The 23,257-nt window shown below is 37.7% G+C and overlaps 1 protein-coding gene across 3 annotated transcripts in view; it reads left to right on the forward strand.

The window, feature by feature from the left end:
- The window catches only part of ARHGAP42 (Rho GTPase activating protein 42), a 142,214-nt gene that overhangs the window by 56,485 nt on the left and 62,472 nt on the right, over positions 1-23,257 (forward strand). For all 3 annotated transcript variants that reach the window (XM_088140605.1, XM_025166629.2, XM_025166628.2), the window contains one exon: positions 10,377-10,448. In XM_088140605.1, the coding sequence (XP_087996731.1) occupies positions 10,377-10,448 (72 nt within the window). The remainder of the gene's footprint in view (positions 1-10,376; positions 10,449-23,257) is intronic.

Here is a 23,257-nt window from a genome sequence, read left to right on the forward strand (position 1 = left end):
CATCTTGAATGCATTTATTTACTGCAGATATAGTGGACTTGCTGATAGGGTCTTGGATCATAGGCAATTTTACTGTCTGCCATTATGATGATCCCTTGCATGCCTTTGACTTTAGGACTGTGTGATATTTTTCCAAAGGGCTTGCATCTAACAGCCCAAGGTCATTAGAAGAAGCTAGACAAATACGTCTTAAATGGAAAAGGCATATTGGACAGAAGCAGAAGACAAGGCAGACACTTTTTGGAGATAATTTCAGAGTTATGATGGCTTGCTTTTTAACAATAACTAATAAAAACTGCATTTATTTTTAATGAGAACAAGAGGTTGAAATCCAGATCAGAGCTGTCATGGACCCAGTAGGAACAAGACTGAGTTTTATCTAAAGTTCCATTTGGGAGTTTTTGGGTTATTTTCCTCTCTTTTCCATCTCCTTGCGCAAGAATTTACTAATTTATTTTGGAGTCACGGTGGAGAGTCGGCCAGGTATGTTTGCGTCATACTCTTAAGTGCTTGGCTGTTCTTTTTCCCAGAATAAATTACTTTAAAACAGTTCCTTTCTAAGGACTTCTTACCTTTAAATCATCATTTTAACAGTGACATGAAATATTCCATTCCACGCTAAATTGTTAGCTGTGATTCATGTGGAATACTAAGGGAACCAATACTGAACAAATCAATTGTTTGTCCTCCATATGTTTTGAGACCTCAGCTCCTCAAATTTGCAGTTGGTATAGCTATTTGCTAAGTTTGCTGGGTATTCTAGAAGTTATTGTAAAAATATATCTGAAGATTTGGGAAGATTGTGAGAAGTTTCGAGGATTGGCTACAAATAAAATGCTATACATTGGTGGTAGTATCTCATTCCAGTCCAGCCACCGTACATATATCTGGAAGAAAATTGGCAATAGTTACCCAACTATGCAGATTAAGCTAATCCCAAGAGAACTGTTTGATCAAAGTAGGAAAATACTTTGCCTTTTGTTCCTCCTATATCACGTTATAAAAAGAAATTGAAGCAGAATGTACCAAATCTAAATATTCGGCTTGTAAGTGCTTCAGAATCTGTCTTCAAAAGGTGATTTGGGAGACGCAGGAGTGTGAACGTAGCACTTGTCTGCATACCTTAAACAGCTGTTTCCCTTTTTTGAATGAGATAGTAGCCACAGAAGGCAGCTAGGCAATCACAACAGGGCAAAAATATAATAAATAATAAGTCCAAGCCCTGATATATACTAGGACACTGTACAACCCTAATGAATGTGGAAAAGTTGGTCATATGAAGCTATTGTATTGTTAAACTATGGATTTATCAAGTTGAGTATATCCTACTTCCTTGCACGTCCTCTAGTTCAAGTTCTGGAGATTTGAACAACTGCTGTTCATGCTTCCAGAAAACTTTTCTTCCTTCTACCTGAGTCATAGAAAAAGACTATGTTCATATATGGATGGTGATAGTTGAAATATTTCAAGATAATTCTGTTCCTTGCTGCCCATAGAAACAAACTTCTGGGCTATTGCTACCCATCTCTCTCTTCAGCTTACTTTGGGGCAAAGAGAGGAAGCAGTAGAGATGGCAGAGTCTATCAGCTCTAATACATGGGTGATAAAGTGAAATGTTTCTGTCTTCTAGTGGCTCATTGGCCCTTGAAAAGGTGGCTTTGGCAGAAGATGTATTTGTGACTGGTGAAATCCTACCCTGAATTTTCAGTTCATTCCTAAACAACACACACTAAGAAGAATTCTGGCACACTGAGACAGGTTCAAAGATGGCCAGAAAGGATGATCAGGAAATTAGAACATAAATCCTATGAAGACAGATTGAACATACTGGGAATGTTTAGCCTTCAGAAAAGATGACTTGGGAGATATAATGCACTCTTCAGACGCTTGAAAAATGTCACATAGAAGAAAGCCAGGACCTGTTTATTGTCATCAGAGAAGGCAGGACTAGGTATAATGAATTAAAGTTACAAGAACACAGATTTTATTTGAATATTAAGAAACTATTTCTAACAATAAGAGCAGTTTCACAATAGAACATTTCTCAAGAGAGGCAGTGGATCCCTCATTGGATGTGTTCAGGTGGAGGCTAGTTAGTTATCTATCAGGGGTGCTTGAATTTGGATTCTTTTAGTGATCAGGAGATTGGATGTGATGAATTCAATGGTTCTTTCTACTCTGTGATTGGGGCAAGCAGGCCCTGGTTACACAGCTTGAAATATATTGCAAAAGTTTTGCTCACTTGGATCTTGTTATTAAGCATCTCTACAGGGTCGTTTCTTTCTTGAGCCTCTCTCTGGATACTTGCAGCTCCCTTAAAAGACTAGAAATGAATGAGTCCAGATTTGAAAAAAGAGATGCAGTAATGTTGCATCATTGTTTTTAAAGTGTTGATGTTATCTTTGTTTTAACCTTGTTGTTTAGGATACTTTTGATCTATAGCTTAAGTAGCTGGGTAGGTTAAAATCCTAATGTGACCTATTTGTTTCTGCCTACTAGGATCCTATGATTATTCATGCTCATTACAAAAGAAAGCACAACAGAACCCACCTGGTAGAAATCTTTGATTTTAGTCCAAAGTATGCTTTAAGTTATTTATTCTTAACACAGAAACCCTTGTAGCCTTATTACCAGAAATTATATTTTAAGATCAGAAAACCTTTTCTTGATAAGCAGCGCAACCCAGTCTAGAGGGAAACCCCACATCTCTCACCAAAGCAGCTGAACAGAGCATCCCTTGGATGTTAAACACTGTCTCTTTTTTTCATGGCACACCAAAGAGCTTTGTCCTCTTTGTCTTGAAGCACATAGTTTGTGGGAGTGGGAGAGATAATACTGCTGAGCTGAGTTCAGCCAAAGTGCAACCTGATTGTACTGTAGGATTCCAAACAGCAGAACCACTTGCACTTTCTTGTTCAAAAAGATAATTCATTTCTCATTTTCATGTTCTTTTGACCACAAATCCCTGCTGAACTGAGAAGCGATTGATGATCTTTGGGATTCTAAGCTGTACTTTGAAACGTACAAAAGTTCTTCATGCAATTTATTTAAATACAAACCTTACAACAACCCTGAATCATGGATCCTAATGGAAGATGAGATGAAGATTTGCCTAAGGCTGTAACTTGACTCTGATAATACCCACTCCATGGGTATTTCCCACCTTGGGACTGACCTTAATTGTTAACTTCAAGGCTGAAACATCTGGTTTAATTATTAGACTTTGTTATTCCTTTTCTATTTCATTTTTTTTCCCTAAAAACTTGCTTGATGAAGATTTTAGAAGGAGTCTAAAGCTTCAATGCTCCTTAAGGTTGTTTTTGTTAGTCACAGTAAATTCCTATTACTCAACTCTGGACTTTATAGGCTTCTTCATTATGACTAAGGAGCCTTTGTACAGTCTCTCATCTGCTTTGGGAAGAGAAAGAAGCTCCAAGCAAAAAACTACCTTTCACTTTCAATTCATACGGAAACTTTACATTCTTGAGTGCTGTATCTAGGATTATTTTTATGACTTGTATGGGCTAAATCTATGTACTCGTTTTACTGAATCCAGAATTGTACAGTAGTCTCAAGTTCCTGGGCATGGTACCATTACAAACAACTGTGCTGATCTGGCTGGATGCCTGGACATGTTCATTCATGAAACCCTGTTGAAACTACCGCTTCCAATTATATCCTTTCAGTACAACAGATACACTTGCATGCTTTCTGCTCTTGTTTCATAACCCACCAAACAGTTATTTCATGGGTCAGTGGTGCTCTGTATAGGGACCGTAAATATGCAATCACTTTTCTACTGACATATTTTTAAATTCATGTTACACAAGATTTCAGCACTAAGATAATTGGGAGCAGGGGCTTGTTGCTCTTTGCTTGTGGAGCATAGGCAACAGAACTGTAGCATAAGAAGGGGCCTGTAAGTCCAAACCCCTGATTCCAACAAGAATCCATATGAGAGCACCCCTGGTAGATGGCTATCCTTTATTTGAACACTTTTAAAAGATAAGGATCCCACAACTCTTAGGGTATTTGCTTCCAAGTAAGATTAATTTATCTGTGCACCTGACTTGTTCTTCCTGACTGCAAATGGAGCAGAATAGTGTAGAACTCTCTTTAATTCAGCTCCCTGTTCCTTTTTCTTTCTCTTCCCATATTAAGAGGGAGAGGAAGGCCATGGAAAGGAAAAAAAAAAAAAACCGAAAATGATCAAAGGCAGCATCTTAACAATTGTAAGGCATTCAGATCTGATGGCCCTATAGCTAGGACCATCTTACTCTTAAAACTATATTTCTCAAACAAAGAATAAACTAATTATTCTTGAAATGCATCAAAGTCAATTACATACTCGTTTTTTTTAAATAATATTACTAAACCTTGAAACTTCAGCCATTTTCCAACCTGTTGCCTTCCATCTGCATTGGGCTATTATTATTGTGCCCTCCAAAGCCATTATAACTTGGGTAGGGATGATGGGAATTGTACCAATATATTTGGAAGGCACTGGGTTGAAGAAAGATACATAATATTGGCATTTTCACATGGAAACCACCACCACCCAGTCCCTTGAAAGCATTTTTGAAGAGGTATGTGAATGTCTTCAGTCCTGTTGGCTTCAAAATGTTATAAAGAAAAGGGACTATCATGAGCCAATTAGTTAATCCTCCTATTTATCAGTGACACAATGCAAAAATCATAACTTAGCTGATGACTCTCCCTCTGAGCTACAATAGCTCCTGAAATAATAAAAGTTCCCTCATCCCTACCCAACCCTGGGAAAAATACATTGCTGTAACCCTTCCCACCACATCCCTCCTGGAGTTTCCAGCGTACACTGTGTACGTTTGTTTTGCAAAACATTGAAACACTGAACTCTTGATAGGCGGGAAGAGCTGCCTGGCTATCAAGACATCATTCTTCCTGTGCATAAATTCCCACTGAAAGCTGTAAGGATGTCATGACAGTGTCGTTTTACAGCGAAGCACTTTTCCTAACAGCTCATAGATTGTAGCATACAGCCTCTGTGAGGGTGTGGGGAGGGAGAAAGTTACTGCTCCTTTAAGCTAGAGGTTGAGAAGTGAGGTTAAGCTCAAGTCCCATGTCTGCTGCCGATCTAAATAAAGAGAATAAAACCTGGACATTTTTATAGGAATTCCAAAACTGACTAGAAAGGTTAAGATCAGCTTCACAACAGATTTGCCCATAAGTTTACCAGGGAAATCTATTAGGAAACTCCAAGGTCAGGTGGGGGAGGCGCAGAGAGACAAACCGCGTGATGTTCCACTGCCAGGTGAGAAGCAAATTGGGTCAGCTTCTCAAGAAGGTTCCAGCCATAAGGCAACTCCTGCATACAAGCTGCACCTGAAGGGCTTCTCCGTTAAAGCACTTGCCTGCACAATTTCATGGCACAGTTCTGCTTGTGTGATCATCTGTATCAATGATAAAAGAGAACATCCATACCCTGCTTTTGTTTACTCAAGACTGTTTGCATTTTTAAAAATTGTTTTAAAAATGCCATTAAATTTGATTTTTCACTGGCTGGAGACCTCACAAGGAAGACAGTTGCGATTACATTTTTCTTTTGTTTAAATGTTTGGTATATACATGGTGAAGAGATTTGGTTTGTATAGCTCGTGGCAATGCTTGAACCTACAAAAAAGCATTGAATGGCAACATAAGGAACTGATTATAGGCATTTCTTTATAATTCCTGAGAGCACAGTTTTGGGTGACCGTGAAAGTTGTGTGTGTCTCTCTTTCTCTCTGTGTGTTTGTGTGTGTGTTTTCCTTCTTAAGATGACTTAATAAAAGGAACCTACTTTTTTTTACTTACTTAAATTTAAAGGATATGGATACCTCTGGATATACTGATAAGGTATACTAGAATTCATCACCATATTTTAGTTTATTTTTAATAACCTCCCCAATCCCTTTTAGTCTTTATTCTGTAAGAAACTTCACATTCTGCCTTGTAGACAAATGCTGTATATTAAAGATTCTGTTATTGCTGCAATTCATTGTTAACACAGTCTTTAAATGACCAAATATTACCTATATATGTGAATATCACTAGGTGGAGTACACACACACACACACACACAAATTGACTATATTATTGGTACAAAGAGGTAGAAGAGCTCAGCTATAACTCTCTCTCTCTCTCTCTCTCTCTCTATATATATATATATATATATATATATATATATATATATATATAAAAATAAAAAACAGGTGTGGTCAGATTTATTTCTGAAGTAAATATTTTTAATAAATCATTGAGTTACTCTACAATTATTCTGGAATGGAGGGCACTAGGTAAAAGAGAACCAATAGTAGGGAATAGAGGCAGCTTAGGGTTGAACTGTTGGGTTCTTGGTGTTCTCCGAGGCTTGATTGTTTTTTTGCAGCGGTTTCATTACTAAGCTACCAGTGCACTGATAATGTTACCTAGCCTGGTAATGAAACAGCTGCAGGAAAAGAACCAAACTCAGAGAATAGCAAGAGCCCCAAACAATCTCTGCTTGTTGTACATATAGTCTAATTTCATTGCCTTTAAAGGTAAGTGTAGTAACCTTGGAGGACCAGGAATTGTACGAAGGTGAGTGAGCTAGTGATGGAAGAGCTATGCATGTGAAGACAGAGGCTAGTGGAAGGACCTCCCCTTTTCTCTGCCCAGCATAGAAATATCACAGTGCATCATCACAACCACTTCTAGCAATCTTCTAAACAAATGTTTCTCAACCTTGACACGGCTGGCTGGGGAATTCTGGGAGTTGAAGTCCATACATCTTAGAGTTGCTAAGGTGGAGAAACACTGTTCTAAACAGTTCCAGAGACAAGTAACTTTGGGAAGAATATTTTTTTAAAAAAATGAAGTAGTTTTCATATCAAGTAAGGATGCTTAACTATTTGTTCTTTTTAGCATCTCTTTAAAAGTTTCCGTGAATTCTTTTTTAGATTTAAAAACAATTTTTTAGATATTTATTATATTTTATAAATAACTCAAGGCAGTGAACACACCTAATACTCCTTCCTCCTCCTATTTTCCCCACAACAGGAACACTGTGAGGTGAGTTGGGCTGAGAGAGAGGGACTAGCCCAAAGTTACCCAGCCAGTTTTCATGCCTAAGGTGGGACTAGAACTCACAGCCTCCTGCTTTCTAGCCTGGTGCCTTCACCACTAGGCCAAATTGCAAGCTAGGCAGCCCTCTACAATGTGCTGAGATGCAAATGTAACCATTCAAAAAATTCAGCTTTAGGGAAACTACAAGTTTGCATCTAAGTGCCCTGAATATACACTTTTTGATGAGGTAGCAGAGACGTATTTGTATGAAGTATGGCAGATAATCCCTAAGCAAATCCTTAACACCTATTGCAAAGAAGACTAAATGAATTGTGTCCCATTATCCAAACTGATTTCTGCATGTAAACTTCATATATTGCATTTGATTTTAAGAGCAGTACTTTAATCTTAGTTTTTTCCCCCCTAGGTCATTAGGACATCTTAAGTGCCCAGTATCAAAATATCCTCAGTCTTTATGGCCTATGCTCATTTGGCTTGATAAGTGCTTGTCCTCCAAATATGAGTGATATTTATGATGTGTACATGATTATATAAAACTTTGCTTCAGACAATTTTCTTGCCCTAGCATCCGACAGTTAGCACTGAAATACATCAGTGTTCAAACAGTAAAGCTTAATTACTCTAAAATAACTGCAGCTCAGGGAGTTTAGTTTTACAATGTTTTTCTCTTCAAATATTCATAAGCATTCTTTATTTAAAAAAAAACTCAGCTGTACAAATATAGAAATATATTTGTGTACAAATAGAGAAGTATATTTGTATATAGAAGGACAGATGGGATGACTAAGTTTCCATTCAAAAGGATTACTAGTAATAAATATAGTAGAAGCAGTCATAAATAACTTACTTAATCATCCCACTGAATGTATTTTAAGAAATCCATGATGCATGTTCTCTATTCAAGGAATCCACTGCTTTGGAAGTTAATGTGGTCATGTGGAGTTGTGGCAGAGTACAAATTGGATGAATGAATGAATGAATCCTTATAGGTATGGTGTCCTTATAGGTATAGATCTATATATAGATCTCCAATAGCAGCCTCAGTGACATCACGTGCATAATGATATCATGCAAATGTAATTCATGTAATTCATGTCAGTGTCATCATGATGCAAATGTTATTCAGTATGTAATTCATGTCATTTGCGTAATGACTTCATAGTGTATGTATAGGTAGTCCTCAGGTTACAGTGGCAATTGGGACCAGGATTGCTGTCACTAAGCAATGCGGTCATAAAGTGCAATGTCACGTGACTGCATTGCTTAGCGGTGGCAATCCTGGGCACTGCCAGTTGCTGTCATAACCCCAAGATCCATGGGTTGTTAAGTGGGAAGAGGTGGGAATCCCAGGTAAGGAGCGTGGGGGTGCTGAGGGGGTGGGGAGGCCAGGGTAAGGCTGGTGAACGCCACACATGGGCAGGAAAAAAAGGAGTGACTTATCAGAGTGACTTGCAGCCTTCACTGCCACTTTCCCATTGACTTTGCTTATGGGAAACTGTTAGGGAAGGTTGCGAATGGCAATCATGTGACCATGGGACACTGCAATGTTGTAATTGCAAGCTGGGACCAGAGCACCCATATTGTGATCATGTGACTGCAGGGGTGCTGCAATGGCTGGAACTTTGAGGACCAGCCATATGCCCATTTTTTCCAGCATCGCTGTAACTTTGAGCAGTCACTGAACTAATGGAAGTAAGCCTGTAAACTTCATTTGCTCCCTCCAACATCCCTGTTTATGCCCTCAGTGTGGAAATATGTCCATACCCATTGCCTTTACAAGACTAACTTGAAAATGTTGAGATAACTTCAAGGTTTTAAAAATTATTTGAATTTAATAACAAACATTGCATTCAGGCAACTTCATGTGTCACGTGGAAGGGAGCAACTGTAATCCACTTTTGGGATTGTTGTTATAAGGAAAAAGTGGGATGGAAATTTCATAAGAAAAATAAATGGTGGTGTTAGAGGAAGCATGGGGAGAACATTGGCATCTGTTGGAGACCGACTCCTGCTTGGTTTCAGTTGGACAGCTGCTTGTTAGCCAGGACAGGCCTACTAATCATATCCTCTGAGAGTTGTGAGTCATTGTCCAGAGCGGGCTGTAAATCATGAATGGCTTTTGGACTGTATGAGTAGGAATTATAGATGACTAGAACAGTTTCCTTTTCTGGCTCTGAATTGGTCCAATCTGGTTGATCTGGGTTTTTTTTTTTTTTTCCATTTAGTGAAAAAAGCAATTAGTGTAGTCTGAGATATGCCAGATTTACATCATTAAATTGTGATCTTTTTCTGAATCTGAAGAGATGCAGTACGTTTGTATTGTATGGCTAGGCTTAAACAATAGATTTGAACTCTGTTCTAGGCTTTTTGGCTGAATTGAGACTAAAATTGGATTTAAAAAGGGTTATCTGGCCTATCTGGTGATAAATGTGATGCAGTATTGAATATGTTTTAGCAGCAGCAAAAATATTACCTTAAGTCCATAAGATTTTCTTAAAATTTAACTATACTTTTCTAGGCGTTCTGTGATACTGTTGCCTATTTCCAACTAAGAGGAATGTCTACTGCATTTACACGTTCATGATAGCAAGCGTGATTGGCCTATAAGGGGAAGATCAAGGCAGCTGTGTTTGGACAGTGTCGATGAGGTTCTCACCAAGAAAGTTGTGAGAACTTTAAAGAATAAAAGATTGAATAAAGTTGGGTATGGACATAATAGAAGTGAGGATGGTTTCCAAGGATAGAAAAGTTGGGAATTTCAAAGCCAGATATAACTACATTTCCCTTCTTTTTTATTTTACACATTTAATTTCTGTTGTCTGCTTCTCACTCTTTGAGCTTTGCATAACTTTGCTCGCTCTGGAAGGGAATACTATAGTGGGTATGTATGTAGATTCAGTTGAAGCAATTGTGCAGGTTGTGATAGTTGTTAAACAACCATGATACTATGTAGCAAGCAACGGTTTCACTGCTGAATATAATGATTAATACTACTAACAACTGGCCTGAAGAGTTTGTAGATAAGCATACTTCACCTTAGTTGGATTGTAATTAATTCTGAACTCCTGCATCCCCTAGTAAGCTAAGTTTAAGATTGAGATATATGTAAAACTTTTGTTAGATTGTGATCTTGATACTTAGCATGTGCTTTGCAAATATTTCATTTAACAGATTCAGTGGGATTAACTTGAGCATTTGACCATTTCTGGAATTAGTGTTTTAAATACAAGAATGACTGAACTACTTCAAAATCCTAAAATTGAAATAATGATTATTTTGGTTTGGAATTTCAGATCCAGAATGCTGATGATGTTTTAATAGCACCACTTGAGAAATTTCGTAAAGAACAAATAGGTGCAGCAAAGGTGAGTTGTTAATAAACACTACTATTTTTACTATATTGTTGCATCTTTTAAATTCATCCTGTAATCAAGTTTGCACATTCTCCTGGATTAATTTTTTAGGGCGTTCGTGAGGCAAGCACCTTATTGGTTGGTTGGTTTTTGTGTAAAAGACTCTTGGTGGTAAGGTCATAAAATATTAAAATAACAACAAAATATAGACACACAAAACACAAAACACAAAAAACATAACAGCAACAATATAAACAGCCAACATTGATCCCTTTGTTTTATTGCCTAGTTATTCGATTATAATGATTAGCAAGTCATAACTCACGAAGCATGCTTTTTTGAGGTTTCAGTTGTATTGAAAAAAAAATCAGTATTGCATTGTTAAATGGTATCCCTTTATCTCTCATGGGTATTTCATGTGCTAAAAAGATTTATGGCTCTGAGGAATAAGTATTTCACACTACTCATATATTCAAGATTTAATAAAAACTGCAGCAAGACATATCAAAGATGATTGTGGGCTTCTGTTTTTATTTTGGCTTACTCTCCATTTAGCTAGTCATGTGTACTCTGTACTGGCTTCCTGTAATTCGCTGAAATGAATTAGATTCTCACTAACCCTGTGTATAGGATCAGGATGGGGAGAATGAATTGGGTAAGGAGATTTGGTAAAGTTGGGGGACTTATGTAATCTGAAGGTGATTTGGTAGAGTTGTTAAGTTGATAGCTTAAGGGGAAGATAAAGAAAGAAAATGATTAGAGTGAATGTTAGTTGTGTTTATGATTAACCAGGCTTCTGATCCTATGTATTAAGTCTAAGATACCTGGTGATTTCCTGTCTTGTATTCCGGTTTGCAGAGCCTTCATCTTTTGCTCATGCTGGCTGGAAGTTAATGGGAACTATAGTTCAAAATATGTGAAGAACAGTAGGTTGCCCACTTCTGGAGTATATGATAGGTTTTTGTGAATGTCACTGGATCTCTTACCCTCCCTAACATCAGCAAATCCAGATATGAATTGAGTAGCCTGGCAGTTTAGTTTATCTAAGCCAGAAAGTATGGGGGAAGGAGAAGAATGACCTCTATCTTTTATATTCCCCAACTGTAGGAAAAAGTAGAGTGAGCTAACTGGGAAAGGATTCCAGGCATGAAGCCACTTTCCTTATTTGGTCAATGTGGTTTGCTGGAACCCAGCTGGTAATGTTGTTGAAATCATGGATTACTGTGTTGTCTGCTTTTAGGGCCCAGCTTTCTCGTGGTTCAGTCTTATCCATTCTGTATAGTATTTAGCAATATTTGTTCAAGTGCTCACTGGCCTCTTTATAACAATCTGTGTCACATCAAAGAAGATGGAGGGGCAAACCGTGATGTTTTTAAGACATTAAAGAAGACTTCTTTGCTCTTCCCCTCCCTCTTCCGCCCAGCACTAAATTCCATCTGCCTTGCTATTACTTTTGGCACAGAAAGAAACAGATCTGTTTGTTGTTCTGTTGATTTGGCTCTGTATCTATATCATGAATTAACAATACCTCACATTTCTATAGCCTTTCAGATTCTCCCAGACCTTTGGTATACATGATCTTGTTGCAATTCTTGAAACACCCCTATAAACATATGCCATACATGCCTAACACATTACTAGTCTGCAATTGCATTATTAATTATTATTATTATTATTTTATTATTATTTGTTGTTATTTCCTGTTCACCCTTCTCCTATGAGACAGCTTTGAAAAACAATGCTGTTAAAATCTTAGGGCAATAATTAAAAAAAAAAAAAAGTTTGGCGGGAGGGCAGAGTAAATTGTACAACTGGGAGAACTTCTCCATCTCTAGTTCAGTCCCCTACTTGATCTAGAAATTCAGAGATAGGAGAAGAATGATTTGCAGTGATTCTGTGCCAACCACGGAAGAGAGGTCCTTTCTTCTTACATAGCTAGCAGAGATCCTCTGCAACTTGTTCACATGCCTGCCTGTAAAGAATAAAGGGGTTGTGCCAAATTACTTTGAGCAGCAAATATTTTAGTCTCAAGGCAAATAATTGAAGCTTTCTTTTCCCACTCTGTTCCATGTACCTTCAGCATGGTGTCTTTTTAAATCAGAAGCCTGAGGGGGAAAGACGGTCTGGTTTTTATTATTTTATAAGCCACTCTAAGAGCTTTCCAGGCTGAAGAGCAAGATACAAGTGCTTTAAATAATTAAGTACGTTTCAGCCTGGTCTGGTAGAATATGATCTTTTTTTCTTGGTTGGGCTGTAAGTAGATTAAAAAAAAAAAAGAAGTGATCTGATGAAAGAGTGCAGTGAAGAAAAATGGTTTTTACATTCTCACTTTCCAGTTCAACTTATTTTAATTTTTAAAACTCACTGTGTAAGGCTTCCTACAAGCTATCAGTTTAGCATAGGTATTTGCTGGCTATGCTTTCCTGCTACAGTCTTAGGTTCATTGTTCTACATAGCCCTGGCCCAAAGCTGTCAGATTTGTTGTAGATGATTTCTCAATCTGTAGAGTCCTTGGGGTTCTCTGAGCTTGGTTGTTTTCTTGCAAACGTTTCGTTACCCAGCTAGGTAACATCTTCAGTGATAAAATGGAACGGGGTTTGCTCTCTGTTTATATACAGTGGCATGCCCTGCCAGTGTTGGTGGGGGTGGGGGGTTTGCTTTGTTTTATTTTATCCCCCCCCCCCCAGTTCATTGATTAGAGTATTGTTTACTGCTTGATTGTATGTCTGGTGATAATCTTGGCGTTAATCTCTGCTTATGTGGGTGATGATTGCTGGTGAGGAGATGTTCTGGTCTTTTGTTTTCCTTTCTATTCTCTCTTTTGAATAGTGTGTAGATGTTGTTTATCTCTATGTGCCTGTTGATGGCTGCCTTGTCTTGATTTCTCATTCAAGATTCTACATCACCAGTATTAGATGCAGGCCTTTGATTTGTATTCTTGCTCTTCATTGGCTAAGGTTGTCGGGGTGGTTAAATGGAAAAGGGACACTGAAGAGTTCTGAAAGACTCTCACCAAGTGTGGTGGTGGTAGGCATTAAAACAATAAATGCAAGCAAGGGCACACTGAAGCAAAAAAATCCTAACAATGTAGATATGTTGTCGGAGTCTAAACTAGCAGTTCCTGATCAGAAAAAGAGAGGGAGGATAACTGAATGAGAGTTCCAGCTCAGGGGCTGGATTTGTGCACAGTTTTAAGCCAAAACCAGAAACCACATTATAGCTTAGCACCATGGGTGAATGTACCATTGTGTGGTGGCCATAAAAAGGGAGATCTTGGGGATCATTGGAAAGTTATTGGCATTCTTGTAATGTCCATATCCTATTCCTTCTCTTATCTCCATCTCTCCCAGTGATCTGCAGGTCATCAGCTGGCTGGCAAGGACCAGACTGTTTGACTGTCTGCCAATAATGTCAGCTGAAAATTAACAGTACATTCTGCTGGCCTTACTGATGGGTTGCCCAAAATAATAGATCCTGGGTCTCTCACAGCTTTCTAGCCACACTTTTTATGGTGAAGATCCTAGGTGGCTGCTGTGCTACCAACTGCTTTATTTGGGTTTGACTACATATCGAATATAAAAAATGAGAAGGAGTCTAGGAGCGCCTTCTCAGATTAACACATGTTATTAAAAGGCACAAGCTTCGTGAGTTGCAGCTCATTTCATTAGATGAATGGAGTGGCTAAACTCATGCAGGATCTAAATTGGGATTGGGCTGGGAGCAAAAAGGGACAGGAAGGCAAAATACAGGTTCCATGTGAGGCAGATGAAGAGTCATCTTGTGTGAGATGGGTGGGCATATACATTTGATAAATAAATAACTGTAATGTGTTAAAAACCCATTGTGTGTGTTGAGACCTTCTGAGATTGTCTGAAACCTTTTGATGAGTTCAGCACTCTCTCCTCAATTCTGCTGATAACGTTTTTTTCTGTTCCCAGAATGCAGAACCACTCTGTCTTCCATTCTGTTCCCCTTACCAATTTTCTACATCAGTTTAGCTGCTCTGTTTATCTGATGAAGTGAGCCTTTTAATAAAATTTGTTAGGCTGAAAAAGCGCTGCTAGACTTCTTCTGATTTTTGGCTACCATAAACTAGCATGGCTCTCCTCCTACAGAATATAAAGTAGTGTTGACCATGTCACTCAAGGAAGAGAGGGCTGGAGCAGTTCCCCTATTTGTGGCATGATCCTGGTCTATGGAATTTAACATAATGTGGAGAACTACTACAACCTGAGATCGTCAATTAAATTAATAGTGGAAAAATCCGGACAGTTAAGAAGAAAAACTTCTTCATACGGCACATGGTATGCAGTCATATACTGGACAGCTCTAAGGTGATTAGACAAATGCTTAAAGAGTAAGGTTATTGAAGGTTTGCTATTGAAGATTGTAGGACATTAAAGCACTGCCAGTTTCTTTCAGGATACAATTCAAGTTGCTGGTTAGCACCTTTAAAGCCCTCTGTGGCACAGAGCCAGATTATCGATGGGACTATCTCTCCCTGAGGGTATCTGCCCATTCCACTATCATGCCACAAATAGGGGAACTGCTCCAGCCCTCTCTTCCTTGAGTGACATGGTCAACACTACTTTATATTCTGTAGGAGGAGAGCCATGCTAGTTTATGGTAGCCAAAAATCAGAAGAAGTCTAGCAGCGCTTTTTCAGGCTAACAAACTTTATCAAAAGGCTCACTTCATCAGATAAACAGGGCATGCTCCAGGTACCTTCTCTTAAATGCCACCTAGGAAGTGTGCCTTTTCTGTAGCAACCCCTGCCCTGTGGAACACCCATTCCCTTGAGATCTGGCAGGACCCCACCCTCTTAACTTTCCAGAAAGCTATGAAGAGCTGGCTTTTCCCCCAAGTGCTTGGACAGTGAGGTTGGAGCCTAGGGATGTTGGGGATGAAAGAGTATAGTTATGGATTGGACATCTGTTTTTTCTTGATTTTCTTTCCCTTTGTTTTGGAGTTGTTTTTACTGCTTGTGTTTTTATTACTCTTGTTAGCCACCCAGAGTTGTGTGCCACAAGGTGGGTAGCCATATAAACCTAATAAATACTGTACATGAATAAATAAGGTCATTAGTTATGATAGGTACATATTATGTCTTATAATGGAAATGGTAGGACTTTTGACACCAGCTGAATATAAGAAGAGCGTTCTTTTGCTTGTTGCTTGCTTCTGATCATAGTTTTTCATTTTCCACTTTCTCTGGACCAGGTGGACTAGATAGGCCTTCTGTTGCTGGGCCCCAAATATGGATGTATACTACTGGCTAAGATAAAACAATAATGTTATGCCAGAATCTGCCAGTAATTGCTTGGTCTACCTAAGGAAAGGGCTGAACGGCCCTGATTGACCTTCAGATTAATTCATCTTTTTCCTCCTTGTTTTCCCCCTTTTTATAAACAGGAAAACAGTTGTATACAATCTTTGATGATGAGCATGAGATTGTTTTCATATAAAATGATTCTGGCTCTAAACTATAGTGAGTTGTGCTGTGATGTTACTTGATAGCTGCAAAGAAAAAAATTATATTTAGTAGATGCTCCGTTGAATGAATGTTTTTGGTTTTCTTTATCTATCCCATTCAGTGTTAGCAAAGAGGAATATAAATCTGTAAACACTTTCTAAGATAAGTAATATTTTCCACTGTTTGTGACTTCAACCTCTTTAATTGAAGGTCATGTAAAGAGCAAATAAAATGATCAAGGGAATGAGATACTTCACTTTGATGAAAAGCTAAACATTTGCTTTTGGGGAGTTTATAAAAAGGAGATGATATAATGGTTTATAGAAAAAACATTGTGGGGAACAGTGATAGAGATTTCACTTCCCTCTCTCATAATAACTAGATGGTTTGACATGCTGTGAAATTGTTTTGAAAGAGATTTATGCCTAAAAATAAGTATTTGTATACAGTATATAATTATGATGAAATTAGTTGTCTCAGGAAATGTTGGTGGATCTAATATAGTTTAAATTACTCTTTTCCAACCTTGCTGTCTAGAAATGTGTTGGGACTGTAAATCCCAGAATTTCCCAAGTTATTTGAGGATACAAGTTGGATAAAATAGAATTAAACCACCAGAAAGTACCTTGTACTGGGTGAGAAAAAGCTTTTTCGAACATATGTGGGCTCATATGTTGCACTAGTCAGCAACTCCTTTAAACCAAAGGTGTCTTTGCCTGGAATCATGCTGGAATTGCAAAGGAGACCAGGGAAAGATGTAGTTGCTTTAAGGAGCACATTTTGCTTTCAAATGTGAAGAACCACACACTCCTGTTGCCTATCGTTTTCATAGTTCAATTTTTAAAGCTAGCAAACAGAGGAAACTCCTCTCCCTTCTAGCACTGAAGATGTTACCTAGCCAGGTAACAAAATGTCTGCAAGAAAACAACCAAGCTCAGAGAACCCCAAAGATTCCACAATTTGACCCTGGGCTACATGTTTTCTTCTATTGATAGCTACTGTGAACAGTTTTTTTTTAAATTCATTTTGTATTGTTTTGAATTAATCACACAGGGACTGTGGGAAAGAAAGACTAAGCAAGATTCCTTGGCTAACCCTATTCAAATGTTAACCTTTTGCTGTCCCCAGGGAACCAAAACAAGTCGTCTTCTGCTTTGAACACTGTTCATTTAGCTTCCATTTTAGTTGGAGAAATCCATGGCTGGGCCTGGGTTTAAGATCACTGTGGGTACTTGGTAGCCTGTAAGACTTCCGGTCTTGTCCTGAGATAAGCGAGCATTCTTTCATCAGTAAGGTGTTTTGCAAGTTAGATCCCTGTAAGCAAAAAAAAGACTCCTTGTTTACCATTAATGATACCTTTTTATGAGGGTGGCCTATCTCTTCTTTGTCCAGGCCAGCAGCAGTGCAAGCATTACACACACACACACGTCTTCCTATTGTGTGATAACTGAGCGGTCAAGTACATATTTAGCAGGCTGAAGTTTCCTGTTTCAATCCCTGATGACTCCAGTTGAGAAGAAGAACCCTAACCCTAACAAAAACAAAAAACTGCCTGAAATCTTGGAGAGTTGCTGCTAGTCAAGTTAGTAGATATAATGGCTAAACCGTCTGAATTTCTGTAAGCTTCCTATATTCCCATATTGGCATGCCTGTCTTCTCTATTTTGTCAATGGTTAAGGAGATATATTGGACCAATTATCTTCTATATTCCTTTTGGAAGAGTTGTTAAAATAAAATATCACTGATAATTGCAAAGTTTAAAGAGTTGGTGATCTTCCTAAAAACAAAACCAGCTTTTTGAGGTATCTGTGGATATTTTTTCTTTCGCTTTTCCATGGATTTGAGGAGTTATTTCTTAATGCAAAGAGTGGTATATAAATATACTGAAAAATATCATTTTTTAAATATGTGCTATAAGCTATATTTTACTATATAGAGAGCATCTTGTTTTCTCTTTCATAACATTTCTTTAATTTAGGCCATTGTAAAGTTCTTAAATAGCCACAGTTGATACTGAAAAAGATGATACTAGTGTTATGGGTTATTTGTTTAGTGACCTGTCCGTCCGTCCTTCCTTCCTTCCTTCCTTCCTTCCTTCCTTCCTTCCTTCCTTCCTTCCTTCCTTCATTGGTATTATTACTAAAGTTATTTTATTTGTAGAATATAATGTTCTCACCCTGAGAAGATATTTTGCATTGATGAATTCACTTCTGTGAGATATTTTAGACTCCCTCGTCTCAAAATACAAATAATTGTTCAAGAAATCTCTTTTCTGTGTTAAAGCTAAATAAACTTTTTATATAATTGTACACATTTTTGTGATTTAAACTTAAGATTTGTTAGTTTTACAATATGTAATTAAATTGGAAGAAAGAATACACTGGTCGTATCTTTACAACAACTATTCATAAACATTCAAAAGTCTGTATTAGGATTTTGTGGCCATTGTAATTACTATTAAAGAACTATGATTGAGCTGTTGGTGTATCTTCTGGCTGTGGTTTACATGTGCATGATTTTTAAAGATGAACAGTAACAAGGTTTTACTATTTTACGTGTTTTGGAACTAAACAATTTAATATATATATATCTTTTCTTTCTGGCACAGCTTTTTGGTAACTGAAGGTGACTGACTATTTTCTCCCCCTCTATCTAAGGCTAAAGTAGGTCTTATGGTGGTAGATCAGTGTTTGCAGAGCACAGATTTCCAAGTTTCTGTGTAGTATGTAGTTATATACTGGATTTGCCATTTATCACACATCCAAATTTGTGCCTGACATAGGGATATTAAGAACCAAAATGAACAGATAGAAGATCCTCTAGTTTAAAATCCTCTTTCCTATCCAGTATTAAAACACAGACTTTGAAACTGAGAAGCACAGATCAAGTATATTACTTAAAAAGCCTAAGTAGCTTGACTAAGAAACCATGATGGCTTTTGTACATGTGTAATTTATATTTTTATATTCTTATTAACATCTCTTTAGCATCTTCTCTATTATGTTAAGCACGCTTACTGAATAGCAGGCTCATGGTAATTAAAACCAAGAAGATTGTGATGGTAAACATTTACATTCATGTAGTTCATAGTCCCTCAATTTATGTCTTTGTGGCTGATGGGAACTATGGCTGTTCTTCTGAACTTTTTAGTATTTCTAGTTGTCCTGTATTTAAATTACAGGATTTAGTTCATAAAGATCCAAATAATGTATTCCTACACTGTCTAAAGTTGAGCAATGTCCCAGATTAGCAAGATTCCCTTGTTGAGGTTGACATTGAATCACAGAGACTGTAGACTTCAACAAAAATACAGTTTGTTGGTTAATTGGACCTTTTCTCCCACAACTATTACAGCTAATAATTAGATGCTTGCATAAATCACACATTATAGGAAAACAATTGGTTTCTGGCTTGAATTTGAGGGGGAAGGGGAGGATTATCTCAGCAAGAATTAAGCCAAACATTTAGTATGCAATTCTGTAAATTACATAGCACTTTTGAAGTGGGGAGAATAAAGATTGAGTCTAAATCGTTATTCTGCAAAATCTGTCTGTGTGACCAAGTATAACAACAGATGGATACACATTTTAATAAAGCAATGGTAGCCCTCTTCAGAGGGTTGGAATGCTGAGAATAGTTTATTATGTCATCTAGGTTATTGAATAGGGACCAATTTTGGAAAAGTAGTTTTCTGCACCCCTACCCATACAGTCCTCCAGATTTTATAACATACCAACAGGATGAAGCAACTCTGTTCCCAAAGAAACAACTGTAGATGCTCCATGAGATTAATGAACACTGATTAATCATCTGAATTTGCTAACTTCTTTTCCCTGCCTTACATTTAACATGCATGTCCACCACATACTATTCAAGATATGCAAGCAGGTCAGTGTTCTTTGTAAAACCCATTTTCTGGAGATACAGTATTGATTGAATTCATGTCCATTATCTGAAAGTTCCATGTTTTGATTTGTGCAAACTACTAACACTAATGCAGATGGCTCAGCAAACCCATCTCAAGAAAGAAAGTCCAATCTACAAACTACACTGAATTTCTCTATGTTTATCCAAAAAGAAACCCAAACATGTGGACTAGCTTCTCTTAATTTGGTTGACGTTTCCAATTATATTATTTTAAGAGGTTAAGAAGGAATTACGCAGCAGTGGATTCAATAAACCAAGGTGCAAAGGCATGCAAAATGTGAATGGATTAGCAGTTAATTTTGACAGGCAAGAACAAATGCAAATAGTGGGTGAAAAATTGCTTTTTGTTTCCCAATTTTAGTGGGAAGGGGGGGGTGGTTCTGTGCTGTTTTAGAAAGGAAGAGTTTAAAAGATTAATTATCAAAGGAATGCTGGTATGCCAGAGTGACATCTAATATTTCTAGTTTATTGACTATAAACACAAGTAATTGCTTTTTTTTTTTTTTTTTTGGAAAGGGAGATTTCTTGGCGTAGTTGAAAATGCTCTAATTTCCCACAAAGCAAATCTCTTGCTGGTAGAAAATATTGCCCTTTGCCTCTCTCTCACCTTTATTGTGATTTTCTTTGAATCTTAAGAGGTTGAAGTGGGGGCTTTCATGAAAAAATAAACATGTATTTTTATTGGCAGTTATAGATGGGCATTTTGTATTTGCTGACCCATAAATCTAAAAGTTAGCATTTTTGTTTTATAAGAGTTCTGGGAATATTTGTCAAGTAATTTTATTTTCAAAGCTGGAAAGACTGGCTTGCTAATTTTTTATTGAGAAATTCTCAACAGCGAGATCATAGTCTAAATAAAAATGAAGATATAAATTCAGCTGAAACTTATGATGGATGGCTTTGACATCTACTAAAGTTCCTCTAAGTACTTTTCTTCTGCTATGGAACAAAAAATGCCAGCATGTGGTAAGAATAGAGGCAATTAAAAAGCTGTATTCCTGCTTTCCAGTAACTGGACCTCTCAGGTCAATGGATGCTCTGATAACAGGAAATCATAGTTAAGTTCTTTTTTCAAAGTAGCTGGTTTCAAAACATTGAATCTTAAGGTAGGTGAACTATTGCCCTTATTGTAACAGACTATCTTTTGTTTCCCCTCTAGGAGGGAGGGTGGAATTTTAATTGACTTCTGGTTCTGTGTGTGGGTAGATTTGGGAAATGTTGACAGTTTATCAGAACACATTAATGACTTAACCATTTGGCACAGGAATTTATTTGGTAGAGGTATTGTAGCTTCCATAAAAAGCAAAAGATAATGGTGTTGATCTATTGGAAAAAAGCAAAATCCACAGTAGGTTGAATACTTTATTTGGATCCAACAAACTGACTCAAAGAAGTGGGCACTCTTTGGGGTTCCCCAGAATTCTTCATCAAGTGGGGTGCTACAAAAAGCAAGGGATGGGGGGAAAGAGAGAATGCCCCCAAATTAGGCCAGCTCATTCAGACCTGAGCTCTATTGCTATAATTTAATCTCCAGCCATTCTTGTAGACTGAATGCCTTTATTAGCAGCAAGTGTGATTGGTGTCAGGTTTCACCTACATTCAGAGACAAAGACCTCTCTGCTCCCAAAAGACAAATGCCATTAGTTTCCAATCTGTTTCTCATCTCCAAAAAGCTCACCGGCTCCTGGGCCTGGCAGGAACAAAACAAGACAAGCTAATAAGCTTTCTATAAGCAAATCCAGAGAGTACTTTTGGGTGTTACGTGGTAAATCATCAGGCTAATATATGATATTATCTACTAATTGGAAAAAAGGTTTGGGAAGAATTTCCTTCTCACAAATTCTGTGCTGATACATCGAGAACATCTGCTCATCTCTACTTCTTAACTTGTTAGTGGTTATATATTTTTGCAGGCAAATCATGGCTGAGATTTCAAGGCTACAGTCCCATGACTCGCGGGACTTAATACAGAGAATTTATTTGTAAGGAACCCAACAATCAGCAGTTCGTAGAGCTGTGAGCAATGCAGAGTTATCCGCATTTCTTCCCAGTTTGATACTTTACATATTATCTACTTCTCCAGCAGCATATATGACTGAATGTCCTTAATATTAGCATAATTCAATACAATTAAAAAAAAAACACCTTCCATATTATTCCCTGAATTCATATGGTGCAAGATGTTAATGGTGCTTCTAGCTGCTTAATGTCTTTTGAATTTTTTTTTCAGTGAACCAAACTTGCATTGGTTCATTGTATGGTATAATAATGCTAATGCTTTCTGTTGAGGGCCAGTTTGGTGTAGGTGTTAAAGGTCCCCCCAAGCTAGAAACTGGAGACTCTGAGTTCTAGCAGTGAATCTCTCATAGCCTTAGGAAGAATAAGGCAATGGCCAAGTACTGCCAAAAATGTTGACAAGAACACTGCAGGGACTTGTCCAGGCAGTTGCCAAAAGTCAAGACTGACTCAAAGGCGGGGGGGGGGGGAGCGGCTTTCAATTAATGCAGTGTTCTTGCTGAATTTCAAAGAAATGCATCTATTACCATTTTCATTAATACTTGCAATGCTGCCACGTATGAAGTCAGCCAGTTGGTTAGTGCTGATATGCTTTAAATTGGAATTGTTAAATCTATGGCCTTTTGCAGGCAAGTAGATGGGTTGCCACACAGAACAGAGGCCCTTTTTTGAGCAGAGCTACAGATTTAATACCACAGGCCAGCATTTTCCCTTTATTACAAATAGATGGTTGAGTGAAATAGCACGTTTCATATGATCCAGTAAAGAGTTCATTGGTGAAGTACTGCTTTCACTGGCAAATTCCCAGCGAATAGCTCAGGGTGTCAACTGTTGCATCACATCAGCCGTTGAACTGTACTATGATCTGGCTTACTGCGTGTGCCCTGTTTCAGTCTCTTAAACTTTGTTACAAATGTGTTGGCAAACTGGACAATTAAGGAGAGAGATCCCTTTTTCCTGTTCCCCTACTTAAATCCCCCTATTTAGGTTCTCCTACCAATTAGATATTTCTTCCTTATCAGCTAATTTTTGTTTCTGATAGAGGATAGAATTCATTTTACATCATGTTGAGCAATTCAGACACGTTCTTCCCTCACAATAGTCAAAAAAATACTCTCGCTGCCAGATTCTACTATGTTCAGAATACAGGTAGTCACCGGGTTAAGAATGACCCATAGTTAAGAACGGAGCCTGTTGTAGCAAGAATCAAGTTAAATACACAATGATTCGAGTTAATTACACAATACTTCTTATATAGGATCACACAATAAAGTGTTCTGGCTTACATACAAATTCGACTTAAGGATGGACCTTGGGAACAGAACTCGTTTTTAAACTGGGGACTACCTGTACTAATATTAATGCTAATAATATAATACTGAGTCTAACTGTAAGTCCATCTAAG

Source organism: Python bivittatus, unplaced genomic scaffold, assembly GCF_059951505.1.
Source record: "Python bivittatus isolate LINGU-HERP-01145 unplaced genomic scaffold, Pbiv_v1 ctg000340_np1212, whole genome shotgun sequence".
NCBI lineage: Eukaryota > Metazoa > Chordata > Lepidosauria > Squamata > Pythonidae > Python > Python bivittatus.